The sequence below is a fragment of the Ochotona curzoniae genome, unplaced genomic scaffold (assembly GCF_017591425.1).
Source record: "Ochotona curzoniae isolate NIBS_2020 unplaced genomic scaffold, NIBS_Ocur_1.0 contig_1, whole genome shotgun sequence".
Classification (NCBI taxonomy): domain Eukaryota; kingdom Metazoa; phylum Chordata; class Mammalia; order Lagomorpha; family Ochotonidae; genus Ochotona; species Ochotona curzoniae.
In genome coordinates this window covers 43113745-43138618 of record NW_024464918.1, presented here as the reverse complement: position 1 = coordinate 43138618, position 24874 = coordinate 43113745, and the positions used below count along the sequence as shown (strand labels likewise).

The 24874-nt window shown below is 42.4% G+C and overlaps 1 protein-coding gene across 11 annotated transcripts in view; it reads right to left on the bottom strand.

Annotated features, from left to right (window-relative positions):
• CSNK1A1 (casein kinase 1 alpha 1) overlaps nucleotides 1–23087 on the bottom strand; it is a 45048-nt gene extending 21961 nt beyond the window's left edge. For 3 of the 11 annotated variants that reach the window (XM_040972882.1, XM_040972873.1, XM_040972918.1), the window contains exons 1-3: nucleotides 22422–23083; nucleotides 21646–21752; nucleotides 4855–4981 (exon numbers count right to left, since the gene is read on the bottom strand). In XM_040972882.1, the coding sequence (XP_040828816.1) occupies nucleotides 4855–4981; nucleotides 21646–21752; nucleotides 22422–22544 (357 nt within the window). In that variant the 5' untranslated portion in view covers nucleotides 22545–23083. Of the gene's footprint in view, nucleotides 1–4854; nucleotides 4982–21645; nucleotides 21753–22421 lie in introns of all 11 variants that reach the window. The other 8 variants (XR_005883178.1, XM_040972851.1, XM_040972891.1 and 5 more) reach the window with 6 other exon arrangements.
• Between the last annotated feature and the right edge of the window lie 1787 nt (nucleotides 23088–24874).

The following is a 24874-nucleotide window of genomic DNA, read 5'->3' as shown; positions in this document are numbered from 1 at the left end:
CAGGATTAAATGGAAGACTTAGCATTTAAAATGTCAAAATTTTAAATTTGCATTGTTCAAATCAACTTCTACAACAAAAGAAATAAAGTAAAAACTTTCTACCCTCAATACTATGCCTTAAAGTAGGTCCCACAACTATAACCATGCTAACCTTACATATAAATACAGACACAAACCCAGACTAATACACACACTTCTGAAGTCCCTTTGACATGCTGGGTCACTTTTTGTACTTTCTTTTTCCATAGTTGTATAATCAGATTCAATAACTGAACATTGAACAAATTGTTTTTTTCTCTTTTTAAAATAATATTCTTTAAAGGTTTATTTTTATTGGAAAGGCAGATCAGAGAAGGAAAGATCTTCCATCTGCTCATTCACTCCCCAAGTGGCTGCAACAGCTGGAGCTGAGCCGATCTGAAGCCAGGAGCTTCTTCCGAGTCTCCCATGTGGGTGCAGCATCCCAAGGCTTTGGGCCATCATCTGCTGCTTTCCCAAGCCACAAAAGCAGGGAGCTGACAGGGAAGTGGAGCAGTCATGAGAAGAACTAGCACCCATATGGCACCCTGGTGCTTTGCAAGGTGAGGATTTAGTCACTGAGCCATTGTGTCATGCACTGAATAAACTTTTCTTAATTTGTTGGGAATTATGTCAAGTTTAATGATATGGCTCTTACATCTGAGATCTTCAAATCACTGGCTCACTCCTTATATGTCTGCACAGGCCAGTGCTGGGCCAGGCCAAATCCCCATGCTTCATCCGGGTCTCTCACATAGGTGGCAGGAGTCCTAAGACTTAACCCTCTAATGTTGTTATTCCCAAACCATTAATAGCACTAACAGGACTGCAAGTAAAGTAGCTAAGACACAAACCAGCACCTACATTGGATGCTAGTCATTAATGGCAGCAGTCTTATCCACTATGTCACAATTTCAGTCCCTCTAACGTTCTTTCGAACAGACACATTCTGCTATAGTTTTACTATTATTCCCGTATGCACTTGGTGGCACTTTAAAATAGTATTTTAAGGTTCATGGAGGGCCCAGCATGATGGATCAGTGACTAAATCCTCGCCTTGCACACCAGGATCCTGAATGGGTGCCAGTTTGTATCCAGGCTGCTCTACTTTACATCCAGCTCCCTGATTGTGGCCTGGAAAAGCAGTAGGGCAGACTTAGTGATCTGTCAGTGTTCAGGAAAAGGTATATGCAATTTCTAAGCTGTGAATTGGTAAAATATTTTTGACTCAGAAATGTAACAGGGATTGGGCTTGGCACGATAGACTAGTTGACCAAATCCTCTCCCTGTACATGCCAGGATCCCATATGGGCACCAGTTCATGTTCCGATGCTCCACTTCCCATCTAGCCCTCTGCTTGTGGCCTCAGAAAGCAGTAGAGGATGGCTAAGGGCCTTGGAATCTCACACCTGTGTGTGAGAGACCCTGAAGAAGTTACTGGCTTCAGATCAGCCAAGCTCAGGCTGTTGTGGTCACTTGGGAAGTGAACCAGTGGATGGAAGACTTTTCTCTCTGTATCTCCTTCTGTCTATATAAATCTGCCTTTCTAAAAGGTTCTTGGAAAATGGAGCTAAAAGATGAGATTATCTTGGTAATTAAAAAAAGAAATCCATGTATACAACTAATCTTTAATTATGGATTTAAAAAGTTATTCTGCAAGTCAAGCTTAGCATTGTAGTGCTATGGTTTAAGTCACTTCTTGTCACATACATATACATCTCATAGTGGTTTGAGTCCCAGTTTTCACTTTTCTTTTTTAAGATTTATTTGAAAAGTGAATTTTTACAGAAAGAGGAAAGATATGGTCACAATGGCTGGAGCTGAGCCAATCCAAAGCCAGGAGAGCTTTGTCCTGCTCTCCCACATGGCTGCAGAAGCCTAAGGAGTAGGACTACTGTCTGTCGCTTCCCCAAGCCATAGAAGAAAGCTGGACTGGAAGTGAAGCAGCCAGGACCCAAACTCCGTTAATATGGGATGCTGGCACTAACAGAAGATTAGCTTGCAGCGCCACTGAGCCAGCCCCAACCACTCAACTTCTAATCCAGATTCCTATTAATGTGTCTGAAGCGGCAATGGAAGATGGTCTCAACCAGGGGAAACTGAAAAGGAGCTCCTGCCTCAGCATGGACCAAACTTAGCCGTTGAGGCCATTGGGGAATGTTTCGTTCACCAGTTTACCAATAAGGTATACCGGGGCGAGGAGGGGGCGCACAATCAAACACAGCTCAAAAAAAAAAAAGCAAAACAAAAAAAAGCAAAACAAAAACAAAATTTACTTGAAAGGCAGAAATACACAGAGAGCAAGACAATAATCTCCAATCTCCAATCTGCTTGTTCAACTCAGCCAAGTCTCCCTTGTGGGTGGGCAGGGATTCAACAACTATTTACTACTTTCCAAAGTGTGCATTAGCTGAAAGGTAGAATCTGAAACAGAGAGGACCTGGGTAGGTCCTCTAATATGGGTTGCAATCAACCCCAACAGCATTTTAACTGCTATGCCAACTACTCAGGCCCAAATATGTCTTTTAATTCCATTTTTCAAGAACTTTCTGAAATACTCCTGATTATTACTGTTCCCACTTGTTCACTATAACCAATAAACAACGGTGCCAATGTATTCTTACTTATTGATGCTTTTGTTTCATGGACTAAAAATTCCATATAATTATGCATTCAGTTGGCTTTACTGACAACAGGTATATTTTTCATTTTGATAATGTCAGACTGCCTTTCAAAATCATCTATAAAATTCTCATTTTTGCCAACGGTATAGTCTATACAACTAGCAAAACTACTTTAGCTGGGTTTTTTTAAAGATTCATTTATTTTGATTGGAAAAGAAGATTTACAGAGAGGAGAGAGAGAGGGGAAGATCTTCCAACTACTGGTTCACTCCCCAAGTGACTGCAATGGCTGGAGCTGGGTTTATCTAAAGCCAGGAGCAGGAACTTCTGCTGAGTCTCCCATGTGGGTGCAGGGTCCCAAGGCTTTGGGCCATCCTCAACTGCTTTCCCAGGCCACAACCAGGGAGATGGAAGAGAAGTAGAGCAGCCAGGATACACACTGTGCCCATATGGGATCCCAGTGCATGCAAAGTGAAGACTTTAGCCACTAGACTACTGCCCCAGGTCCAACTTTGCCATTTTGGTAAGAAGACTTGTCCTTTTTTTTTGTCAATATTCAGTTCTCTGTGCTCTGGGTTTTTATAGATATAATTTTTAAAAAATGTTATTACTTCTGACATTTGTGACATGTACATTTTATAATTTTTGAATTATCAAATTTTCCTATAAGATATTTGCTTAGGAAATATATTTTTACATATATTTCACACCTAAAGACTATCAATAGTATCTTCCTAACCATATGTTATTGCTCCCTAGTAGTACACGTCGGGATTATATTTTCTATTTGTCCTTTTTTTACCCACAGCTTTTTATTACTCTAGACATACAGATTTTAAATCATACTTCTCAATCTTGACAAGTACCAGTCAAAATTGGTAATCTCTGGCTTAAATTACCATACCCTGAAAGAAATAACTGTATATAATGTACAAAATAACACCTTTAGGTACAGCAGCAACTTATACTTTAAAGGGAGTAAAATAAAATATTTAGGTCACTTAATGTGCATGCTTGTCTTAGTTAAGTAATACCCATCATTAAAACTGTTGACTATTAAATCACTGGAAAAGGGTGAGTAAAGAATAATTAATGATACAAATTAGAGACTAAGTCAAGCACTATCTATATGCAAAGTAAGACTTGGTTGGTAACTGCCTCAGAGCAAACAGTTTATTTTTTTATCATGTTACTGGTGTGCTCAACATAGACTTCCAAAAGATCTTGGTTAAATACAACCAACAGCTAACAAACCTGTACTCTAAAAAGCACTAATCTGGCCAAAAAATATATTAGTTATTTAGTTATTTCAGCACAATACTTTGTCTTAAAAAGAGGAAAGAAAAAGTGTTTGGGGCTGGTGCTGTGGCAGATAAAGCTCTCTCCCAAAATGCGGATATTCCACCTGGGTGCCAGTTCATGTTACAATTGCGTCCACTTCCATTCAACTCCTTGTTATGGTCCTGGGAAAATCACAAAGAATGACCCAAGTGTTTGGGCCCCTAGAAGCCATGTGGTAACCCAGCAGCTTAAGTCCCTGCCTTGCATGCAGCAGGATCCCACATGGGCGCTGGGTTGTATCCCAACAGCCACACTTCCCATCCAGCTCCCAGCTTGTGGCCTGGAAAAGCAATGGAGGATGGCCAAAGCCTTGGGACCCTGAACCCTTGTAGGAGACCTGGAAGAGGCTCTGCTCTGGGCTCCTGATTGGCGCAGCTCTGGCCATTGTGGTCACTTGGGGGATGAATCAATGGACGGGCAATCTTCCTCTCTGTGTACTTGACTTTGCAATAAAAATAAAATCTTAAAAAACAAAAAACAGAGCAAAACAAAAAAACACCTCTTGGCTTCAACCTTGCCAGCTTGCCAGCCTCATGTTGTAGCCACTTAGGGAATGAACCAGCAGATGGAAGATTTCTGAGTTCTGCTTTCAAATAAATAAATAATCTTTAAATATATAGATACACATACAGTTCTCATAAAGTTTCCATACATAATATAATTACATTCAAATAGATCTTACAAGAAAACCTGCCATATCAAAGACAAACTCCATCAAAAGGAATATCTTGGAAACTAGTCCAGAGATAAGTAATAAACCAATTTACAGACTAAGTCATGTTAGAATGGCAAACTTAAAGAATACACCCAGAGAAAATTAAGACTATAAAACAGTCAACAGAAGTATTCCCAGTATTTTACTCTCACCTACCTGGTCAGCCAACATAAGTACAGTTTTCATTGTGAACCTTCTTGAACAGAAATTGAAGAGGTCTTCAAGGCTGGGTCCAAGAAGATCCATGACTAGCACATTATAGTCTTTTTCCTGTCCATACCACCTAAAAGAGCAAAAGGAGAGAATGAAGGGGAAAATTATCGTGAACAGCTGATCATATAATACCACCAAACTCCAAAAATCTTCATATTTTCCTGGATGCTTTCCTTTATTCTCAGATGCTGAACCCACTGATTAAAATTATCCAACACAAAACAAAGCTAACCATACTTTCCAATTTGTCAAGTGACCTCAATCTTGTATGGATAGGAGAAACACAAATAGCATTTATACAACTGTTACAAAGGCAGCTGAATTCCACTGACCATGGAGGAGGAGCTGATCCAAAGCCAAGAACTTTTTCCAGGTTTCCCATGCGGTGACAGGATATCACCATCTTAGGTCAACCCCCACTGCCTTGCCTCGCATTCTGGGAACCCATGTGGGTATTGGTTTATTTCCCAGGGTCCCTGCTTCCCATCTAGCTCCCTGCCTGTAGCCTTGGAAAGCAGTCAAGGATGGCCCAAAGCTTTGGGACCCTGTACCCACGTGGGATACCTGGAAGACGTTCCTGGCTCCTGGCTTCAGATCAGCTCAGCCCTCCTCTGTAAATCTGCCTTTCTAATAAAAATAAGTAAATCTTAAAAAAAAATTTTTTTTTTAGCTCACACTGAATTTCTTTTTAGTTCCAACTATGGCCAATACCAAGGTTTACCATATTTATACAACTGAGAAGGCAGAATACAACCTAGGTTCCAGAATCCCTGCCATGGGGGAGACTTAAAGCTCCTGGCTTCAGTGTAGCCCTACCTTGGCTGTTTTATTTATTTGGAGAGAAAAACAGTGGATGGAAGATCTCTATTTTCTCTCCCTCTCCATCATCCCTGTTTGGCTCTTTCAAATAAATAAATCTTAAGGGGGGGGGGGACAAATTAAATTAATTAAATTGAATTCTATTGCTTTGTATATCTTGCTTTTTTTTTTTTTTTTTAACTTAACTGCAAAAGCAAATCTGCCAGACATCAAGAACTGGCCCACAGAAATGCTCACTACTATTAAGTTACAGGAAGAAGAAAAACTGACATTTACTAATTTTATTGGAAAGACAAGTCTACATAGAAGAGATACAAATAGTATTAAGATCTATCCACTGCTTCACTCCCCATGTGGCCACAACAGCCAGAGCTGAGCTGATCCAAAGCCAGGAGGCAGGAGCTTCATCGGGGCTCCCATGCAGGGGCAGCATCCCAAGGCTTTGGGCCATCCTCCACCGCTTTACTAGGCCACAAGCAGGGAGCTGGGTGGGAAGTAGAGCAGCTGGGACACAAACTGGTGTTCATACAGGATTCCTGGCGCATGCAAGGTGAGAATTTAACTACTAGGCTATCATGCCGAGCCCATATACTTAACTTTTAATGTAAATGTAATTTAGGTGAAGAAAATGAGAACATCAAATAAAAAGAATTACATGAGAAGACACAAAAAGTCAAACCAGCCAAAGGGAAAACCATAAACCAAATCTCAAAAGACCACATATCTCGTATCTATAGATTCCCACCAATGGCTCAGACACAAAATTACAACAACAATTCTATAACCATCAAAGGCTTAATATAAGTCTGAAATGAAAAATGTGGTTTACAGCTTTAGGCAATGGATATCATAAAGTATTTATGATCATTTCATTCATTCATTTATTTATTTCAAAAATGGAGCGGCAGGAAAAGAGGGAAGGATCTCCCAGCAGCTGATTCACTCCCCAGTGCAACAGCCAGGGCTGGTCCAGGCTGACGCCAAGAGCCTGAACTCTGCACAGGTCCTCCCACCCAGACAGCAAGAGTCCAAAGTGAACATATCATAACACTGGCCCTTTGATAAAGCACTTTCAAAAAAAAAATATATTCATACCCTATATCTCTAATTAGAAGCTGGGAATCGGATAAATTGTGAAACACACTTTCAAAAAAAAAAAAAAAAAGCCTAACAAACAAAGAAACAGGTTAAGGATAGACAATATAGAACCACACTGAAGTTACTATTTGGCAGCATTGTGGCAGCCGGTAAAGTCCTAGTCTGCAATGTGGGTATTCCATGAGTGCTGGTTCCTGTTCCCTTCTGATGCGCTTGGGAAAGCAGAACGTGGCATCAGTGCCTGTTCCTCTGTATTCCTGTGGGAAGAATGGAAGAAGCTCCTGGCAGAGCTCTAGCTATTGCAGCACTTAAGGAACAAAGCAGCAAATGGAGATCTTTCTGTCTCAACTGTGCTCTCCCTGCCTTTCAAATAAAACAAATGGATGTATAAAACAAGTTACTGGATATATCTTTCTGAGTAAGTGTATCAGCATCAGACATGGTTATCACCCATTTCTCTCCCATTCCCTCCTCCAAAACCGAGCCAGAATAAGAATACTTCAGAGGTATTTTTCTCTAAAGAGCAACCACACAGCTTTAAGATAGGTCTCTCTGATCCAGAGACTGGTACTGTCAGCCCCTTAAGCCTAAGAGACAAGTGTTTCTACCTTTAACACTTCCTTTTGGTCTCAGGAATGTACAGCTAATTCCTCTAAAGCTAACACTTCAGTCTTTCACACGGACTTATTCACTCAGACATTTTTACAAAGATGGGGAACCCAGAGTGATCTGCTCAACCAAACCCTACTCCTTCTTAGTTTCTACCTTCACTTCCCTGTTTTTCATTTCTGACGAATTCTCTACTACCAATTCCAACAACCAAAAACTCAGATTAAAAAAAGTGAAAACCAACCCTTTATCATTTCAGTCTCCTATTTCATAGAATCTGCTCAGTAGATGCCGTGAATCCACAACTTAACCACCCAAAACAATATAAAACTTACACATTACTTTGGTGTTTGTCTGTACTCTGGTAGCATAATGTTAACTATTTCATTTTGAATAGTCTTTATGAAACACAAATAATGGACAAGCACTAACCTAATTCTGAGGTCACTTTAAGTTTGTAGACAGTCTAAAACCTCACTGCTAGCCTCCATTTTCCAGGAGCCTTGAAGCTAGAAATCAGCAGACGGAAGATCACTCTTTAACTCTATCCATCAAATAAATAAATCTTAAAGGAAAAAAAAATGATTGGCACTTATAGGGAGAATATTTGGCCGACTGGTTGGTACAGATTAGAGGGCCAGCATCCCATAACAGAGTTCCCAAGTTTGATTCTGGTTTGATTCCAGCTTCCTGCAAAGGCAGATACTGGGAAACAGCAGTGATCCCGAGTAACTTGGGTTTCTGCCACCCATGTTGGAGACCTAATCTGAATTCCCAGTTCTGGGCTTCCACTCTCCCTACTCAGGGCATTTTGAGAGTTAACCAGCCAAGGAATTGGAATTTGTAATTTTTTTTCTCTCTCTTTGATACATAAATAAAATGATTTAAAAATAAAAAAGAACAGAATTTTTGAAATGGTCTCAGACGCAGAACATTTTTTTTTTTAAAGATTTTTTTTTTTTTATTGGAAAGGCGGATATACAGAGAGGAGAGACAGAGAAGAAGATCTTCCGTCCGATGATTCACTCCCCAAGTGAGCGCAACGGCCGATGCTATGCTGATCCGAAGCCAGGAGCCTCTTCTGGGTCTCCCGCGCGCGTGCAGGGCCCCAAAGCCTTGGGCCGTCCTCGACCGCCCTCCCGGGCCACAGGCAGGGAGCTGGAGGGGAAGAGGGCCCGCTGGGATAGAACCGGCGCCCATATGGGATCCCAGGCGTGCAAGGCGAGGACCTCAACCACTGCGCCACCGCGCCGGGCCCCAGAACATTTTCATTAAAGAAACACAATATTGCTAACTGCTGCTCTGGGAAACTAGAGTAATCAGATTTAACAGTAAAGAAAATGGACATTGTGCAGCCTAAATAGCTAGATCGAAAATATAGATTCCACTGATTTTTTTTTTAAACTGATTCAGACATGAATAGAAGAAAAGACTTTTGTTTTTTAAGATTTATTCATTGCTTTTCAGCCGTTTACCTAAGATCAAGTGAAGAGTTATTCTATTTTTATTGGAAAGGTAGATTTACAGAGAGCAGAGACAGAAAAGTTCTTTCATCTGCTTGTTCACTTCCCAAATGGCTGCAACAGCTGAACCTGGACCAATCCAAAACCAAGAGCTAGGAGTCCAGATCTCCTACATGGGTGCAGGGTCCCAAGGCTTTGAGCGATTCTCAACTGCTTCCCAGACCCCAAGCAGGGAGCTGGAAGGAAGTGGGGCTGCCGGGACATAATATGGCACCCATTTAGGATTGCCATGGCTAAAAGAGGAGGATGAGGCAATTGAGCTATTGTGCTGAGCCCCACCACAATCTTAGACGTGAGTATGACTGATTTACCTGATTAATAATTCTGAAAACAGAAAGGCTTCAAGTCAGTTTAGATAGTAACCCAATCTTCTATGACACTGACCCTTGCGCAGGGTTGCTCAAACTCACAACTGGATGAATCCACCCTTACCTCTGCCTTAACAATGTTACAACCCCAAGGAGGGCAATAACAAACATGCAAGTAATTCAAAACAATACAGTACTAGAAAGTGAAAAGTGGCACAATGGTTACACCAGTAAATGATCTGCCTGCAAGCAACAACCATCCCATACCGGTGTTAGTCGGGTCCCAGACACTCCTTATCCATTCCAGCTCCATGTTTATGGCCAGGGAAAACAGCAGAAGATGATCCAAAGCCTTGGAACCCTGCACCATATGGAAGACCCAGAAGAAACTTCTGGCTGCTAGCTTTGGATTGACTCGGCCTCAGCCATTGTAGCCATTTTGAGAATGAACCACTTGATGAAAGATCTTTCTGTCTCACTTCCTTTGTCCCTCATCTTAAAAATAAATAAATAGGGCCCGGTGCGGTGGCGCAAGTGGTTAAAGTTCCCGCCTTGAACGCCCGGGATCCCATATGGACGCTGGTTCTATCCCGGCAGCCTCGCTTCCCATCCAGCTCCCTGCTTGTGGCCCGGGAAAGCAGTCAAGGACGGCCCAAGGCTTTGGGACCCTGCACCCATGTGGGAGACCCAGAAGAGGCTCCTGGCTTCGGATCGGCATAGCATCGGCCGTTGCACTCACTTGGGGAGTGAATCATTGGTCGGAAGATCTTCCTCTCTGTCTATCCGCCTTTCCAATAAAAAAAAAAAAAAATAAAAAATAAATCCTAAAAAAAACACTAAATAAATAAATAAAGGTGGGGGGGTGAAATAAAAGAAATACTGAATAAATCAATGCTGCATCAAGCACGTCAAGCATGTCATAATTCATTAAACTTGTCAAAACAAGTTGTATGTGATAGTGAGGCAAGAGCTAGCGGGGTTGGATAATTCATTGTACTCTAATAGTTTTTAAATCTTTCCAGCACAACAGGTCCTCCTTAGGTAGTATAAGGAAGTCTATGCATCTCTTCTCAAAATGTCTTTTATTTATTTATTTTTAAGATTTATTTATTTTTATTACAAAGTCAGATATACAGAAAGGAGGAGACAGAGAGAGAGATCTTCTGTCCGATGATTCACTCCCCAAGTGAGCACAATGGCTGGTGCTACAACGATCTGGAGCCAGGAGCCAGGAACTTCCTCCAGGTCTCCCACACAGGTGCAGGGTCCCAAAGCCTTGGGCCGACCTCGACTGCTTTCCCAGGCCACAAGAAGGGAGCTGGATGGGAAGTGGAGCTGTCAGGACCAGAACCTGCGCCCATAAGGGATGCCAGTGCATTCAAGGCAAGGACTTTAGCCGCTAGGCCATGCTACTGGACCCTCTTCTCAAAATGTCTTAAATGCAATATAAAGCAAAGCATTTAGAGTGAAATGCAGTTACTGCTACCATATAATTACTTTCTTTTTTTAAAAAAAGATTCATTTATTTTTATTGAAAAAACACATTTAGAGGGGAGACAAAGATCTTCCATCCACTGGTTCAACTCCTCAGTAACCACAATGGCCAAAGCTGAGCTGATTCAAAGCTAGGAGCCAGGAGTTTTTTCTGGGCCTCTAACATGATTTAGGTTGTCAAGGACCTGGGCTAACCCTGTTGATCTCCCAGGCCATAAGCAGAGAGCTGGATCAGAAGTAACGGAGCTAAGACTCGAACTGGCACCCATATGGGGTACTAGTGCTTGGAGGTGGGGGATTAGCCATTTACACTATTGTGCTAGCCCCATAAATTTCTTCTTCTTCAACAACAATCAATTCTAGGGGAGGACAGTAGATTAATGCCCCAACCAGTATTGTTAGGCCTAAAATCCAGCCCTACCTCCACTTCCACTTTTGAACCTTCTTTTTACTAATGTGCCTGAGAGGGAGATGATGATTCAACTGCTCAAAATCAATTTTGAGATACAGTAACATTTATGTTCTCCTTACTCTTTTATAAGGAGAGAGATGGTGAGAAACACCTTCCATACACTGGTTTACTCCCTGAATTACTGCAACAGCAATAGCCACGCCAGATTGAAGACAGGAGCTTGGAACTCCATCTAGGAGGGCAGGGACCCAACCACTTCGGTTATCATCTGCTGCCTTCCCAGGAGCACTAGCAAGAAGAGTATAATTAAATACATTTCCTTACTGGGAAATAGAAAACGCCCCTATACTCTTCACAATATTCACTGCAAAAGTATGATCAAAAGCCTAGGATTGTTCAACTGGCTAATTCTCCATCTCCAAACCCTGGGATCCCATATGGGCACCAGTCCATGTCCCGGTGACCCTGCTTCCCATCCACCTCCTGCTTGTGACCTGGGAAAGCAGCAGAAGATGGTCCAAAGACTTGGGACCCTGCATTCACACTGAAGACCTCGAAGAAGTTCCTGGTTTCTGGCTTTGGATTGGCTCAGCTCCGGCTGTTAGGGCCACCCGCGAAGTTAAGCAGTGGATGGAAGATCTTTGTCTCCCTTTTCCCTGAGATCTGCTTTTCCAACACAAAGAAATAAATCTTAAAAAAAAAAATTCAATATTTTCTAATAATAGGTGTATGTACAGAGACAGATCAGTGGTTGTATGGAAGTGACTGCTAATGGATTTAAGGTTTCCTTTTGGAACAATAAAGTATTCTAAAACCGTACAGTATATTATATCAATGACGATACATTTACTAAAAACCAAATTATACAAACAGGTCAGACTTTATATAAGTAAATCATCAATAAACCTATTATGTCTTAGTTTTTTAAACGAATGCCTCAGAGACTTTAAGGTGGATTATGTCAACCAGTGGATTATGCAGCAACCTCATCGTGCTTGAAATGGTGAGACTGGCAGCAATGCACAACTGTTGAACTATCAAAGCCACTTGAGCAGGACCCTTGGAGCATGCCCCACATCAGGAACCTGGGATGGATGGGAGACTGTGTGGGGCTTCTTCCTTTATCTATTCCTTTACCCCAGATGCAGAAAAAACAAATATGGGGGGAAAAAAGAGAAATTTGTAACTATTAAAAAAAATGAATGCTTCATTTAGCAATGGGTTATAGAAGAAATCATAGAGAAATTTTACAAACTTTTTCCTTTATCATGAAAAATACGTTAAACTGACTTTAGGGCCCGTTGTAACAGCTCATTAGCAATTATCTGGGCAAATGGAAACTCTTTAAGATGGACTATATTGGTAAACGGACCTTGGAAGGATTCCCTCAATCTTAGAGCAGTGAATCAATGGCATCTCAGAAGTACTGAAACCACTTGAACAGTATCCTCAGAACATGCTCCATCTCGGGAACCCTGGCATGACATCGGGTGGCCGTCCCCACTTCTGGGTACTGATGTGGTTGGGCTGCTGGGAATAGCTCTCTCCCCTTCTTTCCTCACTTTCCCCAAACAGAGGCAAAAACGGATTAGAAACAGTTGTCTCATCTACTTCCCCCATTCTTCAACCCTCCCCACCCTAATGGATGGTCCACACAGACATGCATCCCTCAACTATGCAAACATCATAAAAGAAATATTAAAACACAAAATGTATAAACAAGTCAACCATGGAAATCAGCCATCTGAGTAAACCAGCTAACGAAAAGATCTGTCTCTAGCTTTCAAATAAGTGTTTTAAAAAGTAAGGAAACCAGGCCCGGGGCGGCAGCCTAGAGGCTAAAGTCCTTGCCTTGTACACCCGGGGTGCCATATGGGTGCTGGTCCATGTCCCGGAGGCCCCACTTACCATCCAGTTCCCTGACTGTGGCCTGGAAAAGCAGTGAGGATGGCCCAACTCTAGCCATTGCATCTACTTGGGGAGTGAACCAGGAGACAGAAGATCCTTCTGCCTCTCTTTCTCTCTGTATATCTGACTTTCTAATCAAAACAAACAAACAAATAAATAAATAAAATTAAAAGTAAGGAAACCAAACAAATGCCTTTCAAAATATCCCTTACTATACTCCCAAGACACCAGAGTTGCACTTTAAATTATCACTGGGTTGCTGGCATTGTGGGTCAGCAGGTTAAGCCTTACTTTCAATCCAGCTCCCTGCCAATGCACCTGGGAAAGCAGCTGAAGATACTTGGTCCTTTGTCACTGATTTGAGACACACAGAAGAAACTCTGGCCTGACCCAACACTATGTGCCATCTGGAGAGTGAATCAGTGGGTGCAACATCTTTCTTCTCTCATCTCTCTATTGCTCTGCCTTTCTAATAAATAATCTAAATCTTTTATTATGCTATTTGCAAATATTCTGGCTGGCTGAGTCAACAGCACAAGCATATCCACCAACACAGCACCACGAATACTTGACTAACAACCAAAAACAAACTCTAGTCCTGGCTTTATCATGTTTTTGCTCTGTGACTCTAAGTTGCTTTTGTCTGCCGCTCAGATTCCGACCACAACCCTGTCAATGTAAGTACTTGGTAAATTAGAAAGTATTACACAAAGAAAGGATTGATACTTTTCCTACAAAAAGCAATCACCCAACAATTATGAAATTCTACTTCCAAGACAAACAGTATTTTCTTAAGAAAGTCTGTGCTCACTAAAATTTCCCACAACCAACAGCTCCATATAATGGAGTGCCAAAAAACTCAGTAAAGAACTTCTCAAAACATATTCCTTCAGCAAAAATTATACAAGGTGATTTGTTAACCTACATTTTTTTCAGTGGTGGGAGACTGTGAGAGATTAATTACTTTATTTGAAACATACAGCTACAAAGAAAGGTACAACCATTGGACTGGTTCAATCCCAGATGACCCCAACAGCCAACACCAGACCGAGTTGAAGCCAGGAGCCAGAAACTCCACCTGAGTGATCCAGGTGAGCTGGCAGGGACCCAAGTATTTTGGGCCACTTTCCACTGCCTTCCCAAGCATATTACCAGGGAAATAGAAGGGAGAGCAGCTGGGACTCCAACTAGTGCTCCTAAGGGATGCTGGTGCTGTAGGTGGCAGCTTAACCTGACATACCTATTACTGGCCCCTGTTAACCTACATTTTTAAAAGATAATTATATGATAGGAGTTTGAGAAATGGTGACTCAGCAGTACCTACATGAACACAGAGCTGAAATGTAGATCAAACCATTACTAGTAACAGATGCTAATATGAGAATTCTTCAGAAAGTTCAAAGAAAAAGAGAACTAAACACTTTCTAAGAACTCTTTTTTTTAAAAAAAAAGATTTATTTTTATTATTTTTTCATTGGAAAGGCGGATATACAGAGAGGAGAGACAGAGAGGAAGATCTTCCATCCGATGATTCACTCCCCAAGTGAGTGCAACGGGCCGATACTATGCCGATCCAAAGCCAGGAGACCTGGTTCCAGGTCTTCCACGCGGGTGCAGGTTCCCAAAGCTTTGGGCCGTCCTCGACTGCTTTCCCAGGCCACAGGCAGGGAGCTGGAAGGGAAGCAGGGCTGCCGGGATTAGAACCGGCGCCCATATGGGATCCCGGGCGTGCAAGGCGAGGACCTTTAACCACTTGCGCCACCGCACCGGGCCCTCTAAGAACTCTTAAAAGCAGCCAGGCCTTCTAGTGGCTAAATCCTTGCCTTGGACATGCCGGGATCCCATATGGGTGCTAGTTCTTGTCTTGGATGCTCCACTTCACATCCAGTTCCTTATTTGTGGCTTTGGAAGGCAGTAGAGGATGGCCCAAAATCTTGGGGCCCTGCACCTATGTGGGAGACCTGAAAGAAGCTCTTTGCTCGTGGCTTCAAGTCAGCTCAGCTCTGGCCTTTGTGGTCACTTGGGGAGTGAACTGGCAGATGGAAGATCTTTCTGTATTTCCTTCTTCCGGTATATCTGCCTTTCCAATAAAAAAGTAGCCTTGTAGGTACTTCACCTGATGAACATCCATAATCCTAAACCTTTGCTTTGAAGTTAGTTTGAACACAAAAGATTAAAAAAAAATGAACACAAAAGATTTATCAGAACAATAAGAACTTTCAAGAAATTTCTAGAATGCATCTGTACGAAAAATCTCAGTATGAAACAAATGAAGCAAATGGTTTCATACATTGGTTTTAGTCATTTGCTTAGTAATCAAACCATTTGTTTGGGATTACAGTATACTCTCCACTACCATGCTTCCTGATACAGGAATTCCTGGATTAATATAATTCACAGGGAGAATCATAAACCCAGCTTTATCAGATTACACTTCTAGGAAAAGGTGGATGGGTGATGATGGGTGGAGGTGGGTAGGGAGGCATAATCACCCCACCTCCAAATTTGGTATAGTATGTGGTTCCTGGACTTTGCACATACCAGAGTCACAGGGTTCTTACCAAAACCAATTAAATTAAAATGTAAGTTGAGGAGTTCAGTGTCATTTTTTTGTCCACCCTCCACTCCCGTGAAATCTATTGTGCTACAAATCTTGGGAATCATGGCATAGATGATTGAGGCAGTAAGATCTAGTCAAATTATATATTAACTGTGTGATTTAGCCTCTTACAGGATTGTCACAATGATTAAATGACCCCATAAGCTATGCCAAGATAATGTGATTCTTTTTGTTGCATGTCAAAAGGAAAAAGTGTTAACCACAATGAATTCAACCATCCAATCCCTTATAGCAATAGTATTCATCAATATTATTTGCAAATAAATAATTATACCTTAAAGAAAGAACAAATCTCTATGGAATACAAATCATCTTTAACCCTAATGATCCTATCAATTTATGAGATGTATCTAAAAACTACTGTTACCCGTTGATCTTATCAAATCCCATGGTACATGAAAATTAATATGGAACATTTTAGGATCCATCCTACATATCAAATCTTTATGATATGGCAGCATCTCACCAATGCCTTTCTCATTTTCTTTCATTTTGAGGATCAAAATGTACTTTCCCCAACTAAACATTTTTGTACAACACTTCCAAAGTCCCCATTAAAGTGGCCACAACACAACTCCTTCTCCATCCAGACCAGAGAGCATTCTTTTTTTTTTTTTAAAGATTTTTTTTTTCTTGGAAAGGCAAATTTACAGATATGGACACATAGAGCTTCTGCCTACTTGTTCACTACCCAAGTAACCACAAAGGCCAGAGCTGAGCTGATTTGAAGCCAGGAGCCAGGAGCCTCTTTCAGGTCTCCCACATGGTGCAGAATCCCAAGGCTTTGGGCTATCCTTTACTGCTTTTCCAGGCTACAAACAGGGAGCTGGATGGGAAGTGGAGTAGCTGGGACACAAACCAGCACCCATATGAAATCCTGGCATGTCCAAGGAAGGATTTATCCACTGAGCCATCAGGCCAGCCCGAAGGCCATATTCTAAGTGTTTAAACAACAGGGCAGAAATATCAATAACCAGAATATTCCCCCCACAGCCAATTAATTATTTTGTCAGATAAATCCTGTAGTCTATTAAATGGTAAGAGACTAAATTACTACTCTGCATATAAGCAAGTCAACACTAATCTGAAAGAAAAGTTTGGTTGCCACAAAATGTAGCTTAGAAGTAATTAGTTGTGTGGGTGTATTAAAAAAACTAGGATACTAGAACTCTGATACAGCAAATTAAGCTGCCACCTTTACTCAAATGCCGTAATGGTGATAGTTTTAATTCTAACTGCTCCATTTCTGATCCAGCTCCCTGCTAATGTACCTGGAATAGTGGAAGATTATTCAAGTATCTGGACCCCTGCCAACCACACAGAACAAGCTGCTGGCTGGCTTCTGGCTTCAGCTTGACCCAGCCCTGATCATTGTGTCTGGGGAGAGAATTAGCAGGAAAAAAAAAGATTCTCTCCCTCCCCCCATCTGGCTCTCCAATAAACATAAAAATCTTTAAAAATTCAAGTATATTACACAACACATGGAAGTATGGATTATTTGTCAATACAGATCCAAGCATACATCTGTGTGTTTTATGACATGTAAATTTCACCTCAGTTTTTAAAAATTCCTGAGAAATCAACAGTCCATGTTATGTTAATACTAGCCATACTAAATTGACAACCCTCTGAGACTGTACAGGGAACAAAAATTAACAAAAGCCTTTTTAACAAGGTATTAATTCACTGAAAACTACAAAAATCTTCAGAAAACCACAGAAAAACTGTTAATAACTGATGCTAAAGATTTCATTTATAACATTTGTCTCCAATCCTAGTTTGTTTACAGAATTCTTGACAGCAAGATCCCCTACATGGACAGATTCCAGCCAATGATACTTTTTGTTACAGCCTAAAAACCTTCTGTAAGAAAATGACCCTGCTCTAAAAACAAAGAAAGACAGGAAGGAAAACCATACAATTTGCATGTGTTCAGAAGTATCTACTTCAAGACACAAATTAATCATCAACAAAGTTCTCATCCTGCAATCTATGGATTCAAAAGGGAGAATATCCTCAACTATAAGCATCGAGTTAAATGTGAATTAATAGGCTACATACATTTAAAAGCTTTTCAGCTTCTTTATATAAAGCCAGATGTCATACAGTGAAGCAGTATAGTTCTTGAGCTTCAAACGGAAAGGTGTGGAATATTATTATCAGTCATCATCTGACCCTAACATAAAGGTGATAATGGCTCTCAAGAGAACTGGAATGAACACTGGTAACCCCTTCGACTCCCAATAGTCTAAATGGATGAAGAGTTGAGCTACATATGCCTACATCTTTCAGGTTTCATCCACCTTAAAAAACCATGCAGGGCCTGGCTTAGTAGCCTAGTGGCTAAAGTTCTTGCCTTGCATGCACCAGGATCCCATATGGGTGCTGGTTTGTGTTCCAGAGGCCCCACTTCCCACCCAGCTCCCTACTTTTGGCCTGGGAAAGCAGTCAAGGATGGCCCAAAGCCTTGGGACCCTGCACCTACACAGGAGACCTGGAAGAAACTCCTGGCTCTGGCCATTGCAGCCATTTGGGGAGTGAATCAGTGGATGGAAGATCTTCCTCACTCTCACTCCTCCTCTGACTTTCCAAATAAAAATTAACAAATCTTAAAATCACATCTCATACATCTAGTCATCTGTAACATGTTTCAATGAAGACACTAATACTGTTGCTCATTTCTGTTCTGACAACAGCATTACAACTTTATTCACAGGGCATGTTTACTGCCAAAAAGATTAAAGTGTATCATGTAAGTATCTTTTTAGAACATTTCACATTCAAAAAGTGGGACAAAAAGGCATTTAAAAAACAAGGTAACAACAATTTTCAAATCCTGCCCCCCCCCCATGGTTTCTGGAAAAAAGTACATTCTAATGTTTTATTCCTTCTAAACAGTCAATCAACGGTTTACCCAAGCAGATAATGTTTTTAGGTTGTATGGTCTCTTGTTGCTAGAATTAACATTCAAATATAAGCTCCAGACATAATTCCGATCAAACTCCAGTTACTAAATTCTTTCTGGCTGTTGTCCTCTGGATAATATTACAATTCCAGATATGAAAGGTCTGCAGTCAACTAGGTCAACAACTTTATTATTAAAATAAAGAACCCAACTTCTACTCAAAAGCTCAGTATGTGAAGCCCAATGGAAATGAATAGCTTTCCAGCAATATACCCTTTCCCTCCAAAATTAAAAACTTTGTAAAATTCTACTTTATAGATGAGAGCTTGGTAAGCCCATAGAGGTTAAGACACTAAGAATTTAACACAACCAATATCCCATGGTAAATCCAGAGCTTAAACTCCAACAGCTGCCTGGTTAATAACTCCTTTCTGTGTACCATAACCATTTACTCAGGGGACATGCTAATCTAATTCAGAATGGCACAATGAAAAGCAGGGGTGTCGAGAAACGCAGTAATTGAGTGCCCAAATGTCAATTTGTAAGGTTTAAGGACATAGAGTGTCTTAACAAGACCCTGGATGCTATTTCTCAACAACAAATTCCTAAAATTTACAAAGAAAGATTGCATTAGGCAGGCCAGTTTTGTAGGTCACATAGTTTTCAAATATATTTTAGGATATTTTAAAAGAGTCTTAAAGAAAATCCTATAAACAACAAAATAGAAGGGGAGTGAGGTTGGGAAAAGAAATGTGTACATGGTGATAAGATGCAGCAACTGTAAATTTTTAAAATTAGTGTCAACATTTCCAAAATGGTGAATAAAACACACTACACCTTACTTCATCTAGCTAAAACTACCCAGTTAACTTAATTCAATATTTATCAAGAACACTAGGAAGGGTAAAATAGAAATAGTGGGGAATAAACTAGGAGGTTGGGACAATACTGCCACCCAAGCAGAATGTTGTACATTTTAGCCTTTCTTCATGCTCCACCTCAAAATAAACGAACCGCCTTTGTCTCTATGTACCTGCCCTACCATTACTAAAATAGTTGCCCCCCCCCCATTTCTACATTCTGCTTAAAGACTACTTCCAGAAGTCACACACTACTCTCAAGCATTCCCCAACCAATTCACCAAGCTTTCACCTTAGAGCCAAATTCTGAAACCCCTCTCCTCTCCCAAAGAACCTTAATTTGAAAGCCAGATCAATTTATTCAACTCCACCCACAACTCTAACTACCATTAACCCTCAGTACTCTCCATCTTATAACACGCCCTCAGCAAACGTCATTCATTCATGTGCCAAAGCAGTATATTACTCATTGTCCTCACTGGTCTGTTTCAGTGTTGTTCTTAAATAAAAGCTAGCAGATAAAAGGGTATGTCCTGAACTTCAGCAATGAAAATGCCGATATGTTTAATGCGTTTTGCAAATTATTTAAAAGATATCTGTTTCAGCCTGATTTGTAAAATCTGTAAACACTCCTAAATTGGGTGAATTTCAAAAGCATTATGCTAAGTGAAAGGTGACAGACATAAGTGACCTCATAGTGGATGATTTCATTTATATCAAATTCTAGGAAAAACTAGTGACAGGGAAAGTACATCAATAGGCACCGGGGGTCTAATTTTCCCACAGGTTCCCCCCCTCAAGGATAATAAAAATTTTAAAATATCAAATCTGGATCGTCTCAAATTTCACATTAACCTTTGTCTCATAAATGTGGGATTTCTTTCCAAATATCTTATTAGTTGATAAGCAGTAGTACATTTCACCATTCTATTTTACCACTGGAATGTCCACTTGCATTGAAATAACTTTCAACAGTTATTTAGGTTGTTCCCCAATCAGAATTAAATAAACCTGCTCTGAGTTCAAGATTAGAATAAAAACTGAAGAATAAACATTCCATTTAATTCTCAATTATCCTGGATCTTTTTGCAAGCATTTTTGGGTGCTGCTGGAAAATGATTGGGCTCTAAACTATATTTGTTTATTAAGTAAATCCAGAGACTACAATGCCATTTTTATCTGGTCACCATTTATTTTGATTGCTTCTATTTGCTTTCATCAGTATGCCATACTGCAAAACTGCTCATTTCCCTGATATGGGTTTTACCGACAAAATTACTCACAACATCAAAATGATTTATGAAACTGTGGCTAAGTGATTAGTGTTCGAGCTTTCTTAATAAAAATGACTTGAGCAAATCTCAGCATAGTTGGTGTTACTCAAACTGCCTTTGCCATTACCCAGAAAAATTTAGTACAAACTGAAATGTACCTATTACCATCACTCAGGGAAGAAAACAATACTTAACATCTTTAAGAGGAACACAAAGGATTTTACATTGTAAAATTTAACAATTTGGGGTCGCATCTGCTGCAGACAGCACAAATATACTGTCAATATGCCATATCCCTCTTTGAACCCCACCGCCTCCTGGAGCTTAATTCTTGGGCTTTTCAAAGGGCTAATCCACCCAAGGCTGCTAGGGAGGAATCAAAGAAGCATGACTTGTGAACTCAAGCTGAGAAAGGGGCAGGAATATGGGGTTGAGTCATGTCGTTCCGCCATTTTCTAAGCGGAGGAGGAAGACATGTTGGAACAAAAACACAACAAAAGAGCAGCCATTTCCCAAGCCAGCTCCAATAGCAACCAGAACTGGCAGAGTCCGGTCAGTTCAGCACCTTCAAATACATTTCACTGGCCAACCTAAGAACATCAGAGGTGCCGCTGAAACGCGAGCAGCAGCCAGCCCTTCAGCGGAGGGATCAAAGACGACCTGCAGCCTTAGCTGCAAATAAGCCTCGGGAAGAGGAGGAATGACGGATGCTAAATGCAGCAGGGCGTAACAAGCTGAAATGTTAAACTAAGTTGGCAAACAAATGTACTCAATGACTGCGGTGACACGGTTCACGGAAAGCCACTCAGTATAGGGACCCGGATTCCCTGGTGCGTGTCCCTGCCTGCCCAGGGCCCTGTTCCACCTTCCCTCAGGGGTCGCCTCGGTGCTTAGGGGTTCTTACCGTATGTGGGGGATGCCAACCCCACCTTGAAGAATCTTATAGAGTTTGCTCTCGTACAGCAACTGGGGATGCCTGGCCTTCTGCGATTCTAGTTTCACTGCCACTTCCTGCGGGGGAAAGACGGGATGGTGGCATCAACAATCCCCGCGGATTCAATGTCACTCGGGTAAGGACGGGGGAGGGGGCAACAGCAGAGCTCTAAGTCACTACTACGAGCAAGTGAAAGGATGGGACGAGAAGCTGTCTTGGTAATTACAGAAGGAGGCAAAATAGCCCCCAAGGCTTCCTCGGGGGGGTAATGACGAAATCGGCAGGAAAATGATGCAGGCGAGAAAAAGAGGCAAAGCTTCACACGAAGCTGCAGATTCCGGAGGCACCAGGCCAAAGGAAACGGCCCTGAGGGGACCGAGAATCTTGTGGAGACACGAAGGATACAAAGAACAACACGGGGACCACAGGAATAGGATTTTGACGATGGTTGCGGAGGGCTGTGTGATGTGTGTGTATGTGTGTGTGGGGGGGGGGGTTGTGGAACGTTCCATCAGGGCACCTTTTCAACAAGCTGTAAAACTTAGTGGTTCACTCAATCTTTCTATCGGGTTCTTTTCCTTTTAGGGGAAAAAGAGTGGGGGAGGCTCCTAAGCCAGGAAAACTGGCTCCGTCCGGACTCGCCGCGGCGTGCGTGCGAGCAAGCGAGCGAGCGGGGGAAGTGGCCGGCCACTCGGGGAAGGGAGGTGGGGAGGGGGCCAGCCAAGAACCCCACCCCGGGTGATTACCTCGCCATTGGTGATGTTAATCGCCAGATAAATGTCCCCGAAGGAGCCGGACCCGATCTTCCGTACCAGTTTGTATTTCCCTCCGACAATGAATTCGGCCTTGGAGCCGCTGCTGCTCGCCATCCTGAGAGACTGGGGCAAAGCCCCGACACCTCAGAAGGGACGACGGAGGCCTCTGAGGATGATCCGCCGGGCAACGCTGCGGAGGAGAGAGGCAGCAACAGACAACGGAGGCCTTTCCCCGGCGTTACAGGGCCCAGAATCGGCCGACGCGGATCCCGATCACCGCAGCTCAGTCAGGGTTCTTTTAGCCCAGGCGCCGATTGTGAGGCAATTCTCGCGGTTACTAGGCTGGACTGGTTGTTTCTGGGCGGCTGCCGCTGTCTCGCTTTCGCGGCGACGTCGCGGGCTGGAAAAGGGGCGCGGTGAATTCAGGGTGGCGAGACCGCTGCCACCAGTGCCGCCGGCTCCGGCCCGAAAGGACCCCTGTCACTCTGCCGATGCCGCCATCTTGTTCCTCCGGCTCCAGCCAACACAAAATGCCCCCAGTCCCCGGGAGCCGCTTCTTCACAGCGCAGAGCACCCTGGGAAAGGGATCTCGGGCACTAGCCCCAAAGGGTCGGCAGCGAGAGAGAGGGCGGAACCGGATCCGTGAGAGTCTCAACCCACGCTCAGAGCGTCACCCCGCTACAGTCCCGCTGCGCATGAGCGCGGCTGCTCCTGCTGACTGCGCAGGCGCGCCGTGGCCCGGCCCCTTCTGCCCCCGCCTCCCCGAGAGCACGCTTCCACTTCCGTCCGCCGCAGGTCGGCGCCTATTATCAGCTAGCTGCGTCCGACCGCCCGGTGCCAGGCGTGTTTCGTGACTGTTGGACTCTTCACGTCTTCGACGTTAGGGCTTGAATATGGACTTGGGACGTCCGAGGAGGTTTTTAACCTTAGCTTTTTCCTCAAACTACCTCCCGGGACCGACCTTTTCCAACCCAATTCCAGTCAGGAAAGTGGCGGTCGGGTTTGCGGGACACGTTCAGGGCTTCTGGTTCAGCAGAGCCTTGCCGGATTCTCTTAATAATTGGAATTCTGCGCTTGGTTGAGTCTTAGAGATCCTGTTTTCACAGGAAGGGGAAAGGAGGAAAAATCTTCCTCACCGTTTTTGTCCTGTTGCCCCTACTGACACATTTGTTGGATCTTCGAGAATAAGACCTGCTTCAGAATGTTAGTGATAATTGAAATCAACAGAAATAAGGGTTGACAACAGTGTAAGTAAAACATAGCACGTACTACAACTTAGTAGAGCCGCCCCCCACCAAAAAGGGGGGAAAAAAAAAGACGAAGCCTATCTATTGTAGTAATGGTGAAAAAAAAAGGTGAAGAGTAGAATTAAGTTTACAGACTCAGACTGACAACATTGAAAACTTTACAACGTTTTGGGGTTTTTTGTTTGTTTGTTTAAACTCTAAACAGTCAATCAAGTCTTAACCACTTCTGGGTTTACAATTCTGAATTGGGAAGGTTAAGCGTTAGTGACCCTCACAAGAGAACTCCATGGTTGAGAGGCGTGTTTTTAAATTTACTGATAACGTATTTGAAAGGACAAGGACATGAGATCTTCCGCCGTGCTGATCTCCGCCCTACATGCCAGCCACAGCCAGGCGGAGCAGATACTCCCGAGGGAGTGGTAGGTATCAAAGTTCCTGAGCCATCAGCTGCTCCCTTGCGGGGTGCACGTTAGCAAGGAGGTGAATCAGAACTGAGTGAGAAGTGGAACCCAGGCCCTCCGTTCAGCACACGGGGATCCCACACAGCAGATGTTTGGCCTCTGCCTAACGTCCAGCCCATTAAAAAAATAAATAAATAAAACTTTAATGGAACCACCTCAAGTAAATTCCCTAATGCAGAAATGGAAACTTTGAGACAAAAAAGTTACAATTACATCTCTGAAAACTGATAAGGTAGTAATTAGCGCTCATTTTGTTATTTTGGTTAAGCCAAGGGGAAGAGACTTTTCCCTAAGGTTTAACATGAAGCTTTGAGGCAGTACCAAAACCCGGAGTGCCTGATTTCCAAGTCAGCTGTTAAGATGTTCTCTTCTGATGACTCAGAAGCATGCTGTAACTAGTTTAATACCTTGTGCTCTTAGATGCTGGCCTTAAAGATTGTTTTAAAGCATCTGGAAGTTTTCAAGAAATACTATCGACACAGCGATCCAGCATTTGTGCAATGGGTTCTTCAACTTGAGGAGTTCCTCAGGGAGATAGAGAGGAAGTATAGGTTTAAAGGTTTGATATTTGTTTAGGTGTAGTGGATACACATGCTCAATTTGTTGGAAGGTGGGTTTACATGATACTAGTAATTTTCATTAAAATGCCCTTTTATAGGTGCTAGTGCTTGATCAAGTCCTAGCTAATGTGCCTTGAGGCAGTGGAAGATGGTCCAAAATACATGCACCTGCTGCC